At 41.4% G+C, this 15675-nt stretch overlaps 2 protein-coding genes across 5 annotated transcripts in view; one reads left to right on the top strand and one right to left on the bottom strand.

Moving 5' to 3' along the window:
- The window catches only part of LOC119732003 (coiled-coil domain-containing protein 150-like), a 59043-nt gene extending 47972 nt beyond the window's left edge, over positions 1-11071 (top strand). For 2 of the 3 annotated variants that reach the window (XM_038205352.1, XM_038205351.1), the window contains 10 exons: positions 593-721; positions 1835-2004; positions 3386-3479; positions 4589-4758; positions 5412-5727; positions 6503-6675; positions 6926-7067; positions 8411-8599; positions 9729-9875; positions 10350-11071. In XM_038205352.1, the coding sequence (XP_038061280.1) occupies positions 593-721; positions 1835-2004; positions 3386-3479; positions 4589-4758; positions 5412-5727; positions 6503-6675; positions 6926-7067; positions 8411-8599; positions 9729-9875; positions 10350-10427 (1608 nt within the window). In that variant the 3' untranslated portion in view covers positions 10428-11071. Of the gene's footprint in view, positions 1-592; positions 722-1834; positions 2005-3385; positions 3480-4588; positions 4759-5411; positions 5728-6502; positions 6676-6925; positions 7068-8410; positions 8608-9728; positions 9876-10349 lie in introns of those variants that run through there. The other variant, XM_038205353.1, reaches the window with a different exon arrangement.
- Positions 11072-12315: 1244 nt separating this feature from the next.
- The window catches only part of LOC119731594 (5'-3' exoribonuclease 1-like), a 50778-nt gene continuing 47418 nt past the window's right edge, over positions 12316-15675 (bottom strand). For both annotated transcript variants that reach the window (XM_038204787.1, XM_038204788.1), the window contains exons 35-36: positions 15356-15423; positions 12316-13706 (exon numbers count right to left, since the gene is read on the bottom strand). In XM_038204787.1, the coding sequence (XP_038060715.1) occupies positions 13287-13706; positions 15356-15423 (488 nt within the window). In that variant the 3' untranslated portion in view covers positions 12316-13286. The remainder of the gene's footprint in view (positions 13707-15355; positions 15424-15675) is intronic.

Genomic DNA, 15675 nt, shown 5'->3' with positions numbered 1-15675 from the left:
ATCTGTGAATCAGTAATCACTATTAAAAACATCTGAAGGGCATTCGTAGCAAAACCATCGCCAGTTGATAAAATGTCAAGCTGTAGTTGCATGTCGGGGATTGTCTTTGATTGGACTCAAAGACGAGACTCAACCTAGTCTGAAAGCAGATATTGGGTCAATTTTGGTTTGGCATCAGGTGTGGGGTTGTCTTAACCCTAGCAAGAAGTATCAGAAATGATTCCATTGAATGAGTTCTGTAATTTGAGCACATTCAATTAGGAGCTATAGTCAACTATGTTTTGACTATTAGTCAAAACATGGTTGACTGTAGTTCTATAGTTAAACTCTGATTGAACGCTGGTTTAATAGTCAAGGATAGTCCAGTCAACTGTGAGGATAGTCCAGTCAACTGTGTGGTTGCAACCCTGGTTATGATAGCATTGCACATGTTTGTGGACGGCAGGAAGCCAGAACGACCAAGAACATTTGTGATGACGTTTTGACCATCGTTTGACTACAGGTGTTCTCACCTTACTGTTAATGCACAGGCGTAAGTTACCTCGTCCTTGATTAAGATGTTTGTGGTTTCCATTGTTTGTTTTTTCAATAGGAGCAGGAGCTTTCTGGCAGAAAGGAGAAAGATTTCAGTCTGGCTATCCAGGCAAGAGATGAAGTCTTGCAGGAATGTCAAAGGTTACAAGGTCAACTCCAGGTCATGCAGGACAGGGAAAAACAAAAGGTGAAATACAAACAATTCTACTATACAAAAAATTTACAAAAATGAATCATGTGGGTGTGTACTAACTAACCAAGCGTTCAAAATGTATCTGTGGCCTTTATTCCAGAGACTGGAATTTGAATGTTGGCCATTTGAGTTTGCGTTACACCACCGTGTAATCTTTTGTGAGACAAAGGTTTTGAGAACTGAGAGTTAGCTATTCTACATTGGTAAACACGTCTCCTTGCACATGTAAAACTAAAATCAACACTATTTCAGCATGGGCTTTATTCACAATTCGGCCATATTAAATTGAAATTGAGGTAAAATCTTCATTTTGGGGACTTGCGAAGAGATATGAAAGCAATTACATGAAAGTTAATTACACATTAATAGCAGTTTGCTCTGATGAATAATTTAAACATTGTGATTTAACATACCCTAATGTTTTAAGCCACTTTAAAAAAAAAATTGCAAGTGAGGCTATAATGCATAAATAGTCTGGCACTGTTGCATTTAACAGTTCACAATGTATAAAATGCATTCAGGGAACACGACCAAAATGGCTTCCTCAAGAATAAGGTCCATTGGCAAGCAACAAGAGCTGTCATCTCAATATGGAAAAGGGAACTTCTTAAGCATATGAATTAAATTTTAACAAATCATTCTTAAAATTGCTCTAAAACCCAGAATAAAAAATATGTGTCTATGTCATTTGATTGTACACTGCATTATATTTCATTTTAGGAAAAGGGGCTGTGATTTTGGCTGCCATTTGATAAAACTCACTTCTCCCCAATTTCCAAGTTTTCATTTCGATAACAAAATTGCTTCCAATGGTTCAGCGTTGTGGGCAATGCATATTTGATACAAGAACAACACATGTCGAGCAGACAAAAGAATCAAAATGCAAGTGGGTGGATTGAAAGAGTAATCTAGGTTTTAACAATAAGGTGAACACACAGCACATGCAGGGACCATTCTCAACAAAATATCGCTGTTCGGGGACAACAATGAATCTGTTGTTCTCTTTGTCGTGCTGTTCTCAAACTTCAGGTACATGTACATGTTTGTTCAGACTTTGGTCTGTCAGAGATCTCCATGTTCTCACTGTCTCTTTTGGGATTTATTCAGGCAGCAAGCTTCCAAAGAAGCCTCGCTGATGCAAAGACCGACCAGGCCAAGATTGCGGCAACCTTAGAAGGAGTCGTGGCATCTCATAAACAGCTGCAGACGGCTGTAGAGAACCTACAGATGGAACTAGGACGCAAGGATAGCGAGCTATCGTCACTCAGGAATGAGAGGTAAGAAGGGACATGGTAGGGGTAGGGTAGAGGAAGGGTGGTAAAGGATGGGGTGGTCATGGGTTTACACTAGTCAGTATAGATGGCCATGGAGAATCTACAGATGGAACTAGGACGTAAGGATAGTGAGCTATCGTCAATCAGGAATGAGAGGTAAGAAGGGACATGGTAGGGTGGGGTAGGGGAAGGGTGGTAAAGGATGGGGTGGTCATGGGTTTACACTAGTCAGTATAGATGGCCATGGAGAATCTACAGATGGTACTAGGATGTTAGGATAGCGAGCTATCGTCACTCAGGAATGAGAGGTAAGAAGGGACATGGGTAGGGGTAGGGTAGGGTAGGGGAAGGGTGGTAAAGGATGGGGTGGTCTTGGGTTTACACTAGTCAGTATAGATGGCCATGGAGAATCTACAGATGGTACTAGGACGTTAGGATAGTGAGCTATCGTCAATCAGGAATGAGAGGTAAGAAGGGACATGGTAGGGGTGGGGTAGGGGAAGGGTGGTAAAGGATGGGGTGGTCATGGGTTTACACTGGTCGGTATAGATGGCCATGGAGAATCTACAGATGGAATAGGATGCAAGGATAGCGAGCTATCGTCAATCAGGAATGAGAGGTAAGAAGGGACATGGTAGGGGTAGGGTAGAGGAAGGGTGGTAAAGGATGGGGTGGTCATGGGTTTACACTAGTCAGTATAGATGGCCATGGAGAATCTACAGATGGTACTAGGATGTAAGGATAGCGAGCTATCGTCACTCAGGAATGAGAGGTAAGAAGGGACATGGTAGGGGTAGGGTAGGGGAAGGGTGGTAAGGGATGGGGTGGTCATGGGTTTACACTAGTCAGTATAATTACGGTCCATTTTCAGTCCCAAACATACTAACACACAACAAAAGAGCTGACCAGTGAAATTGCACAAAAGTCTTGCTGCATCTTTTTCATTAATAGAAGAAATTTGAGAGTTTGCTTCGGAACTACTCTTAATATTTTTGAATGCGCGCTGCATATATTAGGCCAAACGGGTGCACGTGCATTACACAACCAATACCAATTGGCCTAGAAGTTGTTACTGACGGTTTGTGGATGATATGGTTGGTCCTGATAACGCTTTTTCGTGCAGCGGGTTATCGCAGCGGCGGGTTATCACGCACGGGTGTGTCAAACCATAACAACTTCTATCCCCTAGAATAGCAGATGTGAAAACCTTTAAGTCAACTATAAAGATCCCCTCTCTTCCATTGAATAACGAAGCTAGTTCTTTGACTTTTGTCGCTGAAAGTTGAAATAATTGATTAAAAAAATAAGAGGTCTTGGAAACTTCTCTACTTCAGAACTGAATGTTTCAATTGTTAGGATGTTTCCGTTTTTAAATATGCTACAGGCAGAGCAGGCAAAAGACAATGGGATCACTCCAGAGGGAGGTAGAGAAGTTGACAGAAAAGCTGGTTACCGTGGAAACACTGGAAGGGACCCAGGTAAGAATTGGTACCAGAAAGTTTTTGCAAGAACAGATTCCCAGCTACAATGTCAAGGGATCTGTATTTGAGTGAATAGTGCACAGTTGATTTTTGTGAAGCTCATTGCACTTGTATAATTTTTTTTGATACAGTTCGTGGAACGCCACTATAATGAACATCGGAGGATCCACAGAAATTGTTTGTAATAGCGATTCTTTAGTATAGCGATTTTAAGCTGCTGGTGCTCTGGTACTCACTTTTCAATAAATAGCGCCCTCAGAACTTCACCCTGCATGCCCTGGTAGTTACTGAAAGACAACTTTGAACACGTGCCAACTATTGAATCATGTAATTACACAGTTTTTGAACTGACTGCCTACAGCAAAAGTTGGCTTTCCCCTTCTTTTCCTTTGGGAAAAAATAGCCACTTGTAGCTCTTCTTGTCTGTTGACATTTTTCAACAACAATGTTTGGTACATTTTGTACACACAAATCTGGAGCCAAGCATGGTGCTCGGTATGGCTGAATGTTCGGTATAGTGGTGTTTGGCATAGCGACGTTCCACTATATCAAAATACCTTGGTGTCAAATGTCTGCCGATGAAAATATCTAGATTCTAGTTTTCAGTTTTCAAATGATGCGCATCAATCAACCACAAACTGAAACAACCAGATTCACTGATAAGTGAACATGGTCAGTTTCTTCTCGTGCTTTATTTTTGATAATCAAAATTAAAAGCACATTAATTATCCCTTTGTTCCTTTGTAGACCTTTTTGTAAATTTTTTCTTTTCTCTTTTTATTTTAATTACACAAAATGTTTACTCATGCGTACCCAAGCAATACAAAACCATTGCCCCGTAACTCCGCCTTAACGCATAAGGTCTATTCAGTTAGCATCGTGACTTTAGGCATAATTCCTGTCCACAGGGTATGTATGAGTTTATGCTTCTGACGTGCACTCAGAGAACAAAATCATTGGCAGATAGGAGACAGCCAACACAGGGCTTTAAGTTGGTAGAGCACTGGTGCAGTATTCTGAAAGTCGTGGATTCGAATCTCACTTCAGTGGATTTTCTATGTCAAACTAAATATTGTTCAAATAATGAAGTTCAAATGATATTGCAGTTGGACAGCCTACGATCTGATCTGGACAGAGCGTTAGCAGAGAAGAGTAAACTTGGTCAGACGGTGGATGAGTTGCTACAAACAAATGGGAAGCTACAAGCAACTACCGAGAGGATACAGAATCAGCTACAGAAACGCAATCATAAGTACAAACTGCTACAAGAAACAAGGTACGTGTAATGTCGAACAAACTCAATACTTCTGCTGTCCTTGTCCTTATTTTCCCCTATTTTATCCGTTTTTCTATTTGATAATTGAAAGGGGAGGCCAACACAGTCAACATAGATGAGCATCATGATTGTTGGCAAACTTTAAGCCACACATAAACCTGAACAATTTGGCAAAAAACTTTTGTTCTGAAATCAGTGGTGCGCAGTCATCCATGAATGTCAGGATGCATGTAAAGCACTATAACTAGGAAGCTGATAAACAACTTCTTAAGATGCAACCACACTGACAGTTATCATAATTGTTTAATTCTTTTTGCCATGCACCAATGTTAAATCATGAGGACTGCATACTCAGTGCTGTCTGAGCAGAGAGCTGGTGAGACAAAAATTCACAGACTAATTACTCGGGTTGGACTCAAACCCACGACCTCCTGCTTACAAAGCGCAGACGTCTTACCTGCTTACTACTCAACCAACGAGCTTGCTAGTGTCGGCTGACCAGTTTGCATCTGATGTAGCAGTGGGTACCACAATCAATCATATTGTGGAATTTCTCATCTCCCTGACGCAATTACATGATTTGATATTGTTTTCAAATCCCACGCTGATATTCTTGGATTACCTTTTTGGATACACCCTTCTTGAAACTTTAGGGAGAGGGAAAAGTCTGATCTTCAAGCCCAGCTGGAGGGATCCAGAGACCAGCTGCAATCCCTCCAGCTCCAACTAGCCACCAAGCGAGACACATCCCTCAAGAATGCTACCAAGGAGGTGAGCCAGCTGCAGCAGGCCCACCAGGACCTGACGAGGAGGATCAAAGACCTGTCCCAGGCCAATGCAGAGCTCCACGCCAAGGTGGCTAGCTTAGAAGAAACCTGCAGCAAGCAGCGAGATAGGATCAGCAGTCAGAAGGCACAACTAGAGAGCTGTAGTAGGCTGAGGAAGACCAACGCAGAGATGACAGAGAAGGTACATGTATGGCTTCAAGCTGGACAGGAAAGTTGCCTCAAATCACATTTTGGAACTTCGTTTTTGATAAGATTTGAAGATCTGCATGGTGAAGTAAGCATTAAGTGTAAATTTGTATTGACATAACATGAAGGCAAGTTTCCTGACTATGGGCAGAGCGTACTGTCCAAACATTACTTTTCTACCAGTTATTCACTGAATCACAACCAACTCACAATAACAATTTCCTTTCACTTAGTGTGACCACAAATTTCTTGTTTGGTTTGAATTTTCCTTCAGGGAGACTCATATTTGATTTGGCCTCTCACAAATGATATCTTATAAGAATTGTTATTGTTGTTGTCAGAGAGCTTGTGAAGGGAAAAAAGGTTTCCCTGGTGGGATTTGAACCCACAACCTCCTGCTTACTAGTGCACACATCTGCAAAACCCAGTGTTGATATTTTTCATCAATTCTTATATTCCATGAAAATGTTGTGGGGGAAATATAAGCTTCGTGCAGTACAGTGAGTATTTTGCTGGAACTTTTTAGGCAGTAGATCAAGTCTTTCCCTGGGAAGTTTTGAGGACCACAGTCAGTTGTACTCTTGGAAGTTAATATTTGAATTTTTAAGTGATGTATATGATGCACCACTTACCAAACGTGACTCATGACCCTACCAGACCAATGAAACTACCGTATCCTTGACACAATATGTAACAATGAGTAATTATAGACAGTTTTGGGCAGTCACTATCATGTCCCTTTAATAGACAATGTTGTGTGATTTCTGCAGATCAAAGGCATCAGTCACCAATTATCTGAGATGGAAGCAGCAAAGCGAGAGTACACTCGTAAGAACAGCGAGCAGGCTAAGACTATCTCCAACTTTGTCAAGCAAGTGGCAGGGCTTCAAGCTGACCTAGAGGCTCTGTCTAAGGTTCAGGATAGCTTGTCAAGCAGCACCAGGTCAGAAACATACAAGAGCTTTTACTTCCCTACTATATCCCTTTCTGTTGCTTCAGCTCTAGAGCATTTTAAAACTGATGGTGAATCAACTTTTTTTTAGTCACACGACCAACCTTTACCAATTTTTTTTTTTTTTTTTATATGCGGCATCAATGAAAAAGTCTTCTCTTAAAAATCAAATTAAATTACAAATAAATGAATTGAGTTGTGGGTATTTGAGTTTTGTAATGTGTAATTTTGTTTTAACCAGGAAGAAAGACCGGCAGGTAGAGAAGGAGCGAGTCCATCTACAGAAGCAGGCCAAGGGCCTCCAGGAGGCTCTGGTCAGACTACAGGTAGAGAAGACTGATGCTGAGGAGAAACTGCTGGAAGCTAGCAATGAATCAATCCAGGTGAGCAGTGATAACATTCCTTTAAAGATATTTTCCATCATGTGTAATTTGTGTATTTTGTTCTTTTGAAGCAACAAAAGTGCTCAAAATGTAAAGAAGGGTACTGAACATCTAACCTGATGAAGTTTCAGCTCAGCTTCAGCTGTATATTCCGAGAAAAACAGCATTCTAGGATCTCAATTTCAAATCAAAAGTTGCTGAATCATGTTTTGAATCGGGCCTGAATTCAGCATCCGAAACACGTTCTCGCTGAGCCGATTGCAACTACGCGATGTCGCGCACTGATTCGACAAATTATAGCAACCGCGTGTGCGTCGTGCCAATGCTTGCGCGCGCTTCGCCGAATAACAAAACGAACTACTAATTTAAATTTCCTACGGTGCGTCTTAAGAAGCACCGTTGAAAAGGCCTTCTTTCGTTGATTACTTCAAAATGACAGCTTGCCAGAAAGAATAATTTCACAGGGAGTTTAGTCCCCTTACTATCTTTCAACCAAGTATGTTTTTCAACAAAAATTTGCCACTTACTTTTCGGATGGCTGCAAATGATGGACTATAGCTTTAAATAGTTGCACGGTAGGTAAAGGTAAAGGGGACGAACCTGTGTTCGTTAGCGATTGGGCCAGAGTCGAGTCCATGAAATGCTGCTGTGGGGGATCGCCACACCTCCTCTACAGCGAGTCTGTTAGGCGGGCGGGCTAAATACCCCCTGTTCATTTACCGTGGGACGGTATTGTTATTGAGGAAGTGTGGGACCCTTCAAGCCAAAGCGGGAGACGGTCCACGCATGAACGCACACGGTACAGCCGTGCATGGTGACGGTTTGCAGTGGGGCTTGTATGTTTAGGGCAGACAAAAGATCAGAGGATTAGCAATGTACCAGGTCTTTGCAGTCGGTGAGTAGAAGCCGCCAATGAGGGGTATGAAACCGCAGGATTCATTGTTATAAAAACGGTTATTTGTATCGGGAGCCGGGAGTGCCAACCGTGGGACGGTTTGTAGAAACAGGTCACCCGCTTTCTTTTCAAGCGGGAGCCGATAAAAGAGGGGCTCAATTGAAAGCGGCTCCCGGTAAGTGAACAGGGGGTATTTAGCCTGTCCGCCTTACTTTCCCAGCATTGAACAATGCCGGTACCCATTTAACACCTGGGTTGAGAGGAGTAATTGAGGTAAAGTGCCTTACTCAAGGGCACAACACGCATGGTCATGGTGGGGCTCGAACCCCCAACCTCTTGATCAAGTATCCTGTGCTCCACCGCTAGACCACACGGTAATTCAATATAGTATAGCTCCATTAAAAATAATCTGGTCACTGGTCAATGCTGATGTCACTTTTGTCTTCAGATAACAGCTAATCTTCAGGAGGCTCATTCCTGGTTCAAAGGCAGGCATGATGCGCTACAGCAGGAACTGATCGAGGCTCGACAGCGACAGACACAACTGGAGAGGACCAACACGGAGCAACAGCAGCAGCTACTGCAGGAGAGAATGAAGGCTGCTGAGCAGGCACAGAGAGCTAGGAATATGATCAGGGTGAGTAGGTGAGTGGGTCATGGGAGGAGTAATTTGCTGCAGTAGCAGTTGCAGCAGCAGCTACTGCAGGGGAGAATGTAGGCTGCAGAGCAGGCACAGATAGCTAGGAATATGATCAGGGTGAGTAGGTGAGTGGGTCATGGGAGGAGTAATTTGCTGCAGTAGCAGTTGCAGCAGCAGCTACTGCAGGGGAGAATAAAGGCTGCTGAGCAGGCACAGACAGCTAGGAATATGATCAGGGTGAGTAGGTGAGTGTGTCATGGGAGGAGTAACGCGTAGCAGTTGCAGCAGCAGCTACTGCAGGAGAGAATGAAGGCTGTTGAGCAGGCACAGAGAGCTAGGAATATAATCAGGGTGAGTAGGTGAGTGTGTCATGGGAGGAGTAACTTGCTGCAGTAGCAGTTGCAGCAGCAGCTACTGCAGGAGAGAGAGCTAGGAATATGATCAGGGTGAGTAGGTGAGTGTGTCATGGGAGGAGTAACTTGCTGCAGCAAGTTATAGATACGTTGTTATAGATATAAACCGATCTGAACTTCCCTAATCTGACCCGACAAAAGTTCCAGCAAAAACCGATCCCATCCGACCTGAAACCAAACCGACCTTAAAAAAAACGAATATCTGGTTGGACAACTGCGTCTGCTTTTATGCCTGAACTAATACCCGCGCCACCTGAAAATTGTCATCTTTCAGTTAAGATTCATACCGTACATTACGGTGAAGACATTACCTACTGTCCTGGTAGGCCTACACATTACAGACTGCGTGATAGACCGCAAACCACATGCACATTCGCGCGGTGGGTTGACGTTGGTTGTAACGGGCACAGTAACTCTGCAATAATATTGCGCCGCGTGAATTTCCATACTGTTTCGTTTTTTTGTGTGTTATTTTGGGTTTTTCACAAGATGGCTCAACCGAACCAACCCGACCCAAAAATCGCAAATGCATATTAACCGAAACCGACCCGACCAGACTGAAATGATGGAAAAACCGACCCGACCCTTGGTTTCGGTCTTGGGATGGGTTTGCACAACAATAGGGAAGAGTAACTTGCAGCAGCAGTAGTTGCTGCAGCAGATGAAAATTTTTGTGTAATTTCAATGCGTTTACTGCTCCCACTTTTTTACAGGCCAGTAGACAGGCCCTGAGTCACCTCGCTAGGCAGGCCGAGGCAGACCATAAGAAGACCAAGACACAGATGACTTCCATGGTCAAGAGATTACAAGCAGAGAAGGATCACTCAACGTTTACTGATCGCAAGCTGCAGAATTTCATGGTGAGTAAAATAGGCTTGTCTGGTTACAGGGAGTATCACACATGAGGACATCTCATGCATATTTATGAGCCAAATACAGTTCTTTCATTGGTCAAAGTTCGAACATGTAAGGGAAGTAGCAAACTCCTGGATGGACAATGCACATACACCCAGCCAGTCAGTAGGGTTATGCAATGGCACCCCAGGTTAGCTCCAAGACTTCCATCTATATGCAACAGCAGAATTCATTTCATGTTTATTTAATTAGCCATCTTGTTAATATACAATTAATTTTGCACTACTACCCCCTAAGCCATGTTGTGCATGTCACGGGAATAACCTTGACATGATCACCATTATGAGCCCTCTGGCTTTTAGCAGAGGGTACGGAGCAGCATTTTACGAATAAGAAACTGCTGGATATTGACATACCTTGCTGTAACTGATAAACCCCTGATGGAAGTTCCACACTTTCTGTTCCATTTTATTTCCCAGGATATCAGTGGTCAGTATATTGAGGAGCTAGCGATGGAGTTGGACAGACATCGCGATGGTCACGATGACAGCACATGACAATCAAGTCACTTTTGAGAGCTTTGTAAATTTGATGTTTATCAGGCATGTCAGGGCCCCCAAATGAACATGAACATATTTTTTAATGCAAATTTTAGAAAGACATGGTTTATCTTTTACTTGACATGCTTGAAGAGGATGACGCTCTTTCTTCAATTGTTTTTTTGTTTCCTTTTTTTTTAAATCATGATGGTGTTGCCTGTCTTGATTTTTTTTTTTTTTTTTGCAGATTCAAATTTAAAATAGCTTCATTTTATCAAAATATGTAGACAGTATTGCAAAGTAGCCTTATCTACATGAAGGTGTTTTAACATTTTTGGATTGTCTAAAGGCAAATTTACCAATATACAATGTAGTTGAAATAGATTTGATCAAGCATGAAAGTTCATTTCCTGTCCCATTATTACATCAAGTAAATAAAAGATACCTTTTTGGGACTTGAGTTACAGAGCTCATATCAGGAGCTTGCAACACCATCACATTATTGATGTTTGTGAAGAGGTTCACCATGAACTCTTAAGAAAAGAATGCAAGACATTTTTCTTACCTTTAAGTAAGTGCCTTTTAATATAACCAATTGATGTAAATATTGTTTTATTTATTTATTGTACGTAATAAATCAAAAGTATGCTAAACTGATGACCCATTGTTTATGCCTAGAGTCATGTTTTATTTACAAGAACTCCACTTGCAAAATTCTACTTTCGGGTGCTAAACCCAAGCCAATTACCCTGCACAGCAGAGAGCGTTACCACTATTTCTTTATACAGGGTGTGTCCCTTCCCCCCCCCCCCCCCATAAAAAATTCCAACCAGACGTCCTTTAATTTCTCAAAAACTAATTAACATTCAGTGTTTCATCTTGATGGAGCATATTCATTATCCTCTTTGCGTATCCGGTTTGTTAGTGTGACGTCAGTTCAGTTTAACCACGCCCACTGCCCATTAAGTAGCATTGGAACCATTGGAACCAGAAGCTAACGCAACTTGGGTGTTTATCCAATGGGCGGATTGGGCGCTAGAAATTAATCAGTTGTGCGCACAAGTGTATGACATTTTTTACTAACAAACCGGCTATTATAACCGACAGATTATAAAAGGTTGTGGGTTTTTCACCACATTCCAATGGGATGGGATTTACACAGTTAACTGAATTTACATCAGAGTGAAAAGGCCCATGACAATCTGATGCACTGATATCACTAACTGTGTAAATCCCATTGGAATGGGTGAAAAACCCATAGCCTTTTACAATCTGTCAGATCTCTGGTTGGCATGAACGGATTCCATGGCATTTTCACTGATTATACACAAGCGTAAAATTAATATGCTCCATCAAGATGAAATACTCATGTTAAGTAGTTTTTGAGAAATTAAAGGATATCTGCTGGCACAACTTTTTTGGGGGCGCCCTGTATGTGAATACAAAGAAATAATATTAAATTAGAACAAACAAATAATCACCAAAAATGGTTTTGCTACATTGAATGCTAATCCCTGATGAATCAATCGGCTGACAAATTTAGGAATGAAATAAATTGTAAAGACAGCCAGTGATTACATTCCTACCATGGTACATATTGTGACATTCTGCAAAAAAATGCTATCTTTCTGAGGAGTTTCTCAACAGACACAAAAAGCTCATTCGTCATGTTCGTGAGGCATGTCTTTACATAGTGGACACACTGCACCAAGCCCTATGCACTGATGCATGCGCTGTACATTGTTTATGTGTCAAGATGTAATTAAATGATGTGCTAGACAGTATGAGTGATGTACAAGATGCCATAGTCTTTGTATGTAATATACTTTGCAAGTGGCCAAATTAGACCAATGAAACTACAATGAGTTGGTAAACCCCAATTCAAAATACCATCACATCTCATTCATACCTTATTATAATAAAACTATTTTATGTCGCACCAAAAACAGCTGCATACAAGATATCACTGGATCACAGCCGACCGGCATTCAGAATGTACACATTATAATAATAAAACAATTCTTATAAAGCAACGGGATGTATCACAGAGGGCTCAATGTGTGACAAGAGAACATTAGGCCTATAAAGAATGACAAGTGTTGTAAACCAAAAATGCAGCCATTAAAAGAAAATGGGTTTTGTTCCATATCATGTATTTTCATCAATGCCGACTTAAAGGCAAATATACAACATTTGCAAACATCAAAAACAAAACTTCCAAATTATTATGACTGACTGACCCAATTCACCAAATTAAGTTAGTCCACATTTAGTTTGCAATCTGTTACACATCCATGGATGGGTGGGTACACGCCAGCTAGTCTGGTCCCCTGACGCTTATGAATTGCTCCGTTTCATTTGTAGGGGCAGGGAACCAGACTTCAAGAACAACATTTTTTTGAACAAACTTTTTTAAACAGGTCAGTGTAACAATATTTGCTATAAAATACTAACCCCTAAATCTAACCATTTCTGAAAATTACAGCTGCTAAATTAAAAAAAAAAAAAAAAAGATTAAAATCATAGTAAAAATGTTACCTCCAAAACAGCACCAAAAAAGGTTTTTATATCTGTACATATATGGCCTTAAGGCTTAGATTGCAACTTGGTGAAAAATAGATTTTCCCATTATTTGCACACATTTAATACACAGTAATCTAATACTTTCAATTTTAAAAAAAATGGGGGTATATACACCTGGAAATATGTGGGATGATAGATTAATTGTGGGTCAATAATGGCAAAACAAATCAACATTTTATTGAAGAATATATTTTGGGGGTTTTAGGGAGAAATTTAAAAGAGATAAAAAAATCTTTAAACTCAACTATTTTTTTTTTTAACGAACCTCAAAAGGACCTTTGAACCGATGTGACCTTAGTCCTGTCCTGGTTTCCCGCCAAAGTTGATTGCAAGTTTGGCCTTGGAGGAAGATCGGCGCCGTTTGGCAGCTGCAGCGGTAGAATCCCTCATCTCAGAATGGACTGCTCCAGATATTTCATCAATGCTTGACTTTCGAGGTCCAACAGATTCTGCCACTTCTATAATGGGGGAGCCAATTTCAACAATGGTTTTCCCAAAGTAAAGCTCCCTCCTGGAACTCAATTTGGACTCGTCCATGTTTCCTGATTGGTCTCTTGCTTGGGCAAAGTCCACTCTGGCAAAGGGGGGAGCAATCTGTGAGGATGGAACATGGGTGGGATATTCCATTTGTTGTTCGGGGAGTGTTCTCCCTGGTGATTCTGCATCTGTCTCGGTAGATGTTGACCTCTGTGGAGAGTTGAGCTGCTTAGTAACCTGAACAAAAAAGAGGAATAATTCAATGTCTCTGAGATATACCACTGACCAACTGAAGACACTGACTAACCAACGGACTCTATGAAATAGCCTTGGTCAAGGCATTCAGGGGTAGTGTCCAAAGATTGATAGTCGGCCGCAATCATACACAACAGCTGCACACTAGCTAGCTATGCACTCACACGTACGCATGTATGAAGCGCGAACAGCGAACTCGCACAGCTGGGCTACAATATGCAAATCAGGTGGTGCTGAATGAACGCCTTGGAACATCCGTGGGCTTTCGCTTAATATGTTTTTCTTTATTTTGTGGCTGGATGTCCAGTGCTTGGTCCTGGAGGCTCATATTTTACATGGACATTGATCTGGATAGTGTGGCTACATTCTCAAAAACGTTTTTGAGTCCACAGATCAAATATAATTCGATATAAATCTGGCAACAAAATAACGAAACTTGCCCGAAAGAAAGGCCATCACTATGGCTGTCCCAAGGCGTTCATTCAGCCCCACCTGATTTGCATAGTGTAGCCTAGCCACGTGAGGTCGCTGTTTGCATGAGTACATGTGACGTGAGTGCATTGTATGTTGGCGGCCAACTACTGATCATCGGACTCTATCATCTAACGCCTTGACCAAGGCTAACAAATACTGAGAGTGACATGCCATTTGGGCACAAATGTTGCCAACTACTGATCATTGGACTCTATCATCTAACGCCTTGACCAAGGCTAACAAATACTGAGAGTGACATGCCATTTGGGCACAAATGTTGCCAAGTTTTGCCAACCAAGGTTGAAATTTGTGCCACTGATGGCCACCCGTCAAAACTGTGCTCAATGTTTGTCAGAGACGAGAAGGTGCATTATGCATCAAGTTGATGGCTAAACAATTCTTTAAAACTTAAAATTACAAAAATGGGTGACACAACAACAAAAAAAGAAGAGAAAATATTCAAAAAAATTTGGGAAAAATTTTACTCCTCTGGTGATTATAATATCCAAAAGCTTTTGGAAGATAATTTAGATAAACATGATAAGGTGTGCAGGGTTCGAACTGAGCAGTAGCCCGCTAACAGCGCAGGATAGTCAAAGCCATTCGCTAGTAGCCTGCCTGGCGAGTCAAAATGATTGAGATAAGGTATGAAACTTTCCGTGTAGGTTCTTTTTAAGCCGGTCTGAGAAAAAAATTATCTGATACTGACGGGAATGCGGCTTTTTATCATGCCGTTGCACTGCCGATTATTGTACCGAAATTGTTAGCGTATAAATTAATATAGAAAAGAAAAACAAAAAATATAAATTAAAACAAAACATTCTATTGCGGACTAGTGAAAAGGCCCGCAGGATAGATAAGCGTCTGGTTCACTAGTCCGGCTGGCTTGTGAAAAAAAAGTTAAGGGCTAACCCTGGATAAGGTGTGTCAAAGAACAGTGCTGTAATCTAGTCCAAAAGATTAACTGGCATGCAGGATGGAATCATGCATTTGTAACAAGGCTGGGCTGAGTACTTCAAATGAGTATCTAGACAACTGTCTAGAGCCTCAATATAGTATTCAGGCTGCTCCTTCTAGCTTCTAGCAGCATGTTTTTTTTCTGACAAAAACTTGACCGCAACATCTCTAAATGTTCCAAAAGGTGAAGATATAAATACCTGCAAAGGCACAAAGGGGTTTGGTCCACTGGTGTGAATCATAGGCCCATGCACTGGCCCCATTGGACCTGTAAGATACAACATTGAATTCACTGAATAAGAAAGAAACAGTGATTGTCTCATCTTATGACAGCAAATGCACAATGTGCTAAACTTCATGGTGCACACTTATGCGATAATTTACTAGACCCTAAATCCCTAAGACTTTTTGCAATGAACCTTCCTCCAGTTTCCAAAAAAACTCCAGATTGCCTTTGGGGGATAAGGTTCAACTGTTGCTTAACCCTAACCCTCCTCAATCCTCCAACATCCTCATGGCG

This window comes from Patiria miniata, unplaced genomic scaffold (genome assembly GCF_015706575.1).
Source record: "Patiria miniata isolate m_02_andy unplaced genomic scaffold, ASM1570657v1 HiC_scaffold_24, whole genome shotgun sequence".
In the NCBI taxonomy this organism is placed as follows: Eukaryota; Metazoa; Echinodermata; class Asteroidea; order Valvatida; family Asterinidae; genus Patiria; species Patiria miniata.
This window is presented reverse-complemented; position numbering and strand designations above follow the sequence as displayed.